This window comes from Triticum dicoccoides, chromosome 4A (assembly GCF_002162155.2).
Source record: "Triticum dicoccoides isolate Atlit2015 ecotype Zavitan chromosome 4A, WEW_v2.0, whole genome shotgun sequence".
Taxonomy (NCBI): domain Eukaryota; kingdom Viridiplantae; phylum Streptophyta; class Magnoliopsida; order Poales; family Poaceae; genus Triticum; species Triticum dicoccoides.
This window is the reverse complement of record NC_041386.1, coordinates 61,244,262-61,250,516: the sequence shown is the minus strand read 5'-3', so window position 1 is coordinate 61,250,516 and position 6,255 is coordinate 61,244,262. Positions and strand designations below refer to the sequence as shown.

At 54.5% G+C, this 6,255-nt stretch overlaps 1 protein-coding gene across 1 annotated transcript; it reads right to left on the bottom strand.

Moving 5' to 3' along the window:
- Positions 1–3,385: 3,385 nt before the first annotated feature.
- LOC119284981 lies at positions 3,386–5,755 on the bottom strand. The gene is made up of 4 exons (XM_037564170.1): positions 5,225–5,755; positions 4,433–5,061; positions 3,819–4,334; positions 3,386–3,714 (listed from the first exon to the last, which is right to left on the bottom strand). Exons 1-4 carry the CDS (start codon positions 5,454–5,456, stop codon positions 3,547–3,549), a joined length of 1,545 nt encoding a protein of 514 aa, XP_037420067.1. The 5' UTR covers positions 5,457–5,755; the 3' UTR covers positions 3,386–3,546.
- Positions 5,756–6,255: the final 500 nt, after the last annotated feature.

Below are 6,255 nucleotides of genomic sequence, written 5' to 3'. Positions count from 1 at the left end.
CCCCCCCCCCACTTCGAGGCCATGGTTTCCGGGTCGTCAGAGGCGGCTCTCTTCTTCCCCTTAGGAGAGGAATTGTCGGTTCCTCCCTTCGGAGCAGCCTCCTTCGAGGAGGCCATAGCTTCCTTGTCCTCCCCCTCCAAAGGCATTATTTCCAGCATCCTGACCAGCACGGGATCCGGCCTGGTTTCGGGAAGGGGAGCCGGACACCTGATCAGCTTTGCCTTCGCTATCCACTCCTGTTTAAAAGGACGGCTCTTTTAGGGGCAAGTTTATGACAATTATACGGATAGAAGGTCCGGGCACAAGGTTGCTTACTTGAGTATCCAGGCGATTGCAGCTTAGGCCTGCGTCCTCGGTTAAATCCGGACACATCTCTTGTGATCCGAAGAACAGTTTATACATCTCCGCGGGCGTTGCGCCCATGAAATTCTGGAGAGCTTGCGGTCCCTCTGGATTAAACTCCCACATGCGAAGGGAGCGACGTTTGCCGGGCAATATTCGACGAATTAGCATGACCTGCGTCACCTTGACCAGGCTGAGGTCTCCTTCCAAGAGATCCTTAATGCGGCCCTGTAACAAGGGCACGTCTTTAGGCAAACCCCAATCTAACCCTCTGTTAACCCATGATGCTAGCCGTGGTGGGGGACCCGAGCGAAAGGCAGGAAGCGCCACCCACTTGGTGCTCCGGGGAGCGGTGATATAAAACCACTCTCATTGCCACAAGCCTAGCTCCTCTTGAAAAGAGCCCTCGGGCCATGGAGCATCAGCATTTTTGCTTATAACAGCGCCTCCACACTCTGCGTGCCGTCCCTTGATCATCTTCGGCTCCACTTTGAAAGTCTTGAGCCATAATCCGAAGTGAGGGGTAACACGGAGGAACGCTTCGCATACAACGATAAACGAGGAGATATAGAGGATGGACTCCGGAGCTAAGTCGTGGAATTCCAGCCCATAATAAAACAGTAGTCCCCTCACAAAGGGATCCATCGGGAAGCCTAGCCCCCGAAGGAAGTCAGACACGAACACCACGCTCTCACCGGGCTGGGGACTGGGGATAGCCTGCCCTTGAGCAGGCAACCTGTGCGGAATTTCAGCGGTCAAGAACTTAGCCTCTCTCAACTTTAGCACGTCCTCCTCCGTGACGGAGGAGGGCATCCATCGGCCTTGAAGGTCGGAACCGGACATTGTCAAAGGTCTGAGGCGCCCGGAATCTGGAGCCTAGGGTGTTGGAACTCGAGGCGACGGGCGAACTTGTTTTGGGATTGGAGAAAAGGAGTAAGGCCCTGGTCTCTTTATAAGAGGTTGAATACCAGGAGCCCTCCCCGTAACCGTTTGGGACTCGCCTTTAATCGAGAAAACATGCTAACGGGCACGATTGGGTTACCCACGTCCGTATTGATGAGAATCCCGTAAAAGGGGGGCACACGATCTCTGCTTTGACAAGACGTGCCAAGGAAACCGCCTCGCAAGACACGCTGAGGTGGAAAAATGAAAACGATTCGAGTGAAGGACTTGGCTGTAGTGTGATGACGCACTGCGAAATACGTTAGCAGATTTGATTTGTGTTAATATTATTCTCTCTATGGCAATATGTGGAAACTTATTTTGCAGAGCCGGACACTACTCTTGGTGTTTACAATCTTCTATGAAGGACTTGGAGGAGGAACCCGCCTTGCAATGCCGAAGACAATTTGCGCGCCGGACTCGTCGTCATTGAAGCCTGGTTCAGGGGCTACTAAGGGAGTCCTGGATTAGGGGGTGTTCGAGTAGCCGGACTATACCTTCAGCCGGACTCCTGGACTATGAAGATACAAGATTGAAGACTTCGTCCCGTGTCCGGATGGGACTTTCCTTGGTGTGGAAGGCAAGCTTGGTGATGCGGATATTCAAGGTCTCCTACCATTGTAACCGACTCTATGTAACCCTAACCCTATCCGGTGTCTATATAAACCGGAGGGTTGTGGTCCGTAGGCAATCAACTCCATATACAACAATCATACCATAGGCTAGCTTCTGGGGTTTAGCCTCCTTGATCTCGTGGTAGATCTACTCTTGTACTACCCATATCATCAATATTAATCAAGCAGGACGTAGGGTTTTACCTCCATCAAGAGGGCCCGAACCTGGGTAAAACATCGTGTTCCCTGCCTCCTGTTATCATCCGGCCTAGACGCACAGTTCGGGACCCCCTACCCGAGATCCGCCGGTTTTGACACCGACAGTCACTAAGGAACTGACACGTGTTCCAATGGTCAGATTTCAAACACACGCGACATCTTGACTTGGGCTACAAGTAAAGCTGACTTATCCAGCTCTGGATAAGATTTGCTCTCATTGTCTTCGCTCGAAGACATAGGATTTGGTTGAGCATCACTTTAGTCACTCTGACTTTGTTCACTTGAACCCCACTTAACAGTACGGTGGTTCCTAAGACTCGATCAATGAAGAAAATGAAACTATGAAACAACTATGTCTTCGCGCTCCAAAGACTTCATGCGATGTCTTCTCATGTCATAGTCTTCAATGTGAATATCTTCACATACCACCATTATCTTCAATGTCTTCACACATTTTTAGGGGTAATCTCCGGTAGGTAAACCGAATCAATGAGGGACTACTACTTGTGTTATCCTGCAATTCTCACAAACACATTAGTCCCTCAACCAGGTTTGTCGTCAATACTCGAAACCAACTAGGGGTGGCACTAGATGCACTTACAGAAATGAGTTTACAAATCAAGTGATGATGGGCAAGCAGTATAGCACAAACACAGCCTCCTCATGTGCTAGTCCTCTTGGAGGAATCAATGGAGTATGAGCAGTGGTTCGTGGGGATAGCTTGATCGTTGGACAACAGTCCAATAGAGAAGAGTCGATATTTCATCTTTTTGAAGAGTCACAAAGGCCGTAGGAGGAGTGGCCAGTAGGTGATTACGGGACTATGAGCTATGGACGGTTTAAGGAATACGAGATTTATGGTTGAGCCATAGGAGTTGTATGTTGACCGACATGTTATAGGAACTATTTTCAATTTTTTTTATTTTCTGGGTATTCATTGGCTTATCCATGGGCATAAGTTCATACCCATGCCCTACCATATGTTTTGCGGGTATGAATACCCATTACATGTGAGTATAAAATCTCTCCAAGTTTTTCCATATCCGTTGTTTTCGGGTAGGGTACCCGCGTACCCATGGGCAAAACTGCCATCCCTAGACACCCTCGAGAGGAAGGAGTGCCTCCGCCGCCGCCGCTGCGCGCATAGGCTATGCCCGGTGCCGACCGCCGACGATGACGGAGGGGAGAGAGAGAAAGGAGCGGTGACCCGACGGTTAGGGTTGGAACCCCTCGGTCGCCCGCGCAGGGGCGATGGAGGAAATCAACTCTCGTCTAAAACAGCTTTTTTTTATGGTAGGGCTTGTACGTCTATGCAACCAGAACAGCGTTTCGTAAAGAAACGAGATACTCCATTTGTTAGACGTATCGTACATGCATGTTGCTTCGAAGCGTGTGCTGCGTACGAGAACGACCTTTCACCTACACTACACTACCAACAACTACTGACGGTTCCCCCTTGCGATGCGATACACTTGTTGGGAACAAGAATGTCGAACCCACTCAGCGTCCACTCCGCCTCCGCCTTCTTGCTGACGTATATCTCGGTGCCGACGTCAAGCGACGACCACCGCCTCCTCGCCGGCGGCGTGCCCGGATCCTGCAAACACACACGGAGATCAGCCATCATTCATCTCCATAGCTGCACCCTAGAAGATCGCGGACGAGAAACAGTCACATGACGGAAAGGACAGACGACGCTACCTGGTAGAAATACAGCGCGTGCGACAAGGCCCCGACGTCGAGCTCCCACGCCCTGGGGTCGCCGATCCAGCCCTGCCCCCTTGCCGTGGGGTACCCGAACTCGCCCCACACCGGGTGCGGCACGATCTGCAGGATCTCCTGCGGCTGCGGGTTGCTGTAGGGGTCGCAGTACGTCGTCGGCTGCTCGGCGTGCCGCGCGTTCCCCGGCGAGCAGTAGACGTGGTAGGCGGCGTAGGGGAACCGCGCGGCGTCGTCGCGGTGCACGCGCGTGCCGTTGCGGAACGTGTGCCACGGCGGGCACTGGTCCCTCCGCCCCGGCTGGCACCACGCCGGCGTCTCCGGGTTGATGATCATCTCGCTGTACCGGGTCACATCCGTGGCCGTGTCGCCGTCGCACGCCGCGCCGTCGTTCTTCCAGCAGCTGCCCATGTCCATCAGGTAGAACTGGCTGTTCGCCCCCCCGCCCTGCTTCACCTCCAGCGTCAGCCTCACCTTGAAATCCGGCGACTCCGGCACCTGACACGGCGAGAGAGAAAATAAGCAATAAGTTACCACGTCGCCAGACAAAATCCGGTGGTTGTGAAAACGGATAACGACTTGACAGAAGCACTCACTATCTTTGTCATGCCTCTGGTGTCGTAGTGGTAGCCGCCGGAGAAGCCCCTGGTGGCGTCGGACCGGAGGTACAGCATCAGCCAGGGGTACTTGGCCGACGTCCGCAGCTTGTGGTGGAAGGCCCAGCCGGCGCCGCCCGCCGGGCCGATCTGCTTCTCCCACACCACCGAGTAGTAGGACACGTCGCTGCTCCCGAGATCCGTGGCGTCCAGCTCGTACGTGCCGAACAGCCCGCCGCGGAGCCACCGGCCGGCGTCGTCCAGCGCGGTGCGGTTGTGGAACACCAGCGGCTGGTTCATGCACCCCGTGCCGCCGGGGCAGGGGAACCGGGAGGTCTGCGCGAACGGGCGCGCCGGGCGGCCATTGTCGGGGCAGATGGCCGCCGTCGTGTCCAGGTTGCCGTTCTTGAGCATCACCATCCAGAACTGCCACGGCACCGGGCTGTCGGGCACCTGGCACCGGTCGCCGAGGTAGAGCTCCTTGGCCGCCGCGTAGCGGTCGGTGTCGGTGACGGTGGAGTTCGCCGATGTGCCGGGGAACGGGTCGCCGGCGCGGAGCGCGTTGTCGGCGTCGGTCACGCGGTGCACCACCTTGTACACGGGCTGGCCCTGCTCGTCGTCGGTGGCCTCTGCATAACAACCGACATTTTTAACAGCAAACAGAGTAGATATCGGCATCGTTCCCATCCAGATCCGCGTAACAATAATGCGCGTGCAAAGAATGTTTGGACGGAATTGCATATCAGGAAGCAATTCTGACTCGGAGCAAGCCAAGGGAATGCGAGCTCTTACGGATGTCAAAGCAGTCGGCGCCGCGCGGGCTGCCCATGCCGGGGGCCTCCTCGCCGACCTCGTTGCAGAAGTTCCAGGCCTCCCAGGCCACGCGGAGGCCGTCGCGCTGCATGCCAGGGTCGCCGACCGCCGACACGTAGCCACGGCCGTGCGTCCGGATGGCCACGGCGGCGGCAGAGCAGGACGAGAGGAAGAGGACGAGGAGCAGGGACTTGGCCACCCGCGCAGCCATTGGGGAAAGGGATCGTCGATGGACACAGCTCTGCAGATCCAAGAGTTTAAAAGCACAATCCGGGTGAGGATGGCCACGGTTGGTGGGGCGGCGGTGGGCTGATGAGCACTAGACCAGACCACTGTACGTAAGACAAAAAGGCTCTCCCCTCTGTGTGTGTGTGTGCGTCAAAAAGGCAGGGCGCGGTGGAGGAGATGCTTTGTCGACGGGAAGTACCGGTGTGCTATGCTACGGGCGGCAGCCGCTCCGTCGATCCATTTTGCTACTTCTTTTCTTCCGCCGCCTGGAGTTGAGAGATGCGCCGCCTTGGGAATGTCACGGGCACTTCGGTTTATATAACATGCTTGTCCGTTTCTTTAGGCTTGACTTGGTGGGGATGAGTTGCCGCCATGCTTTGTGCGTTTGTGCATTCTTCACCGGATCACTGTTGAACAACTAGTGCATGCGATCCAGATATTGCTTCGAGATGAAATGGTCTTCTTCACTCGCCGTGTGGAGCTCTATTGGCGGCAGAGGGGTCGTCAAAATAGCGGGAGAAATAAAATTATCTTTTATTTACTATCAGTAAAAAAAACTAACACGGCGACCCACGCAATGCACGGGCAACATCTCAGTCATCGAATAATAAATCTTGAAAAAATTAATACAAAGTTAGCGAGGGTATTGGTTGATTTGCATGTGTGTGTGTCGAGGACTAGGTTTTTTTGTCAAATTCCTTTCACTTCTCACCCCTGTACATGAACCATCTCTTTTCTTCTGCTATATGAAAAGGTAGCGCTCCTGCCGTTTTTTCGAATTT

Coding starts and splice junctions, on each gene's coding strand:
- LOC119284981 (XM_037564170.1), bottom strand. CDS start 5,456: ATGGCTGCGCGGGTGGCCAAGTCCCTGCTCCTCGTCCTCTTCCTCTCG. Junction 4,335..4,432: donor CCAGAGGCATGACAAAGATA/GTGAGTGCTTCT, acceptor TCGCCGTGTCAG/GTGCCGGAGTCGCCGGATTT. Junction 3,715..3,818: donor ACGCGCTGTATTTCTACCAG/GTAGCGTCGTCT, acceptor GTGTGTTTGCAG/GATCCGGGCACGCCGCCGGC.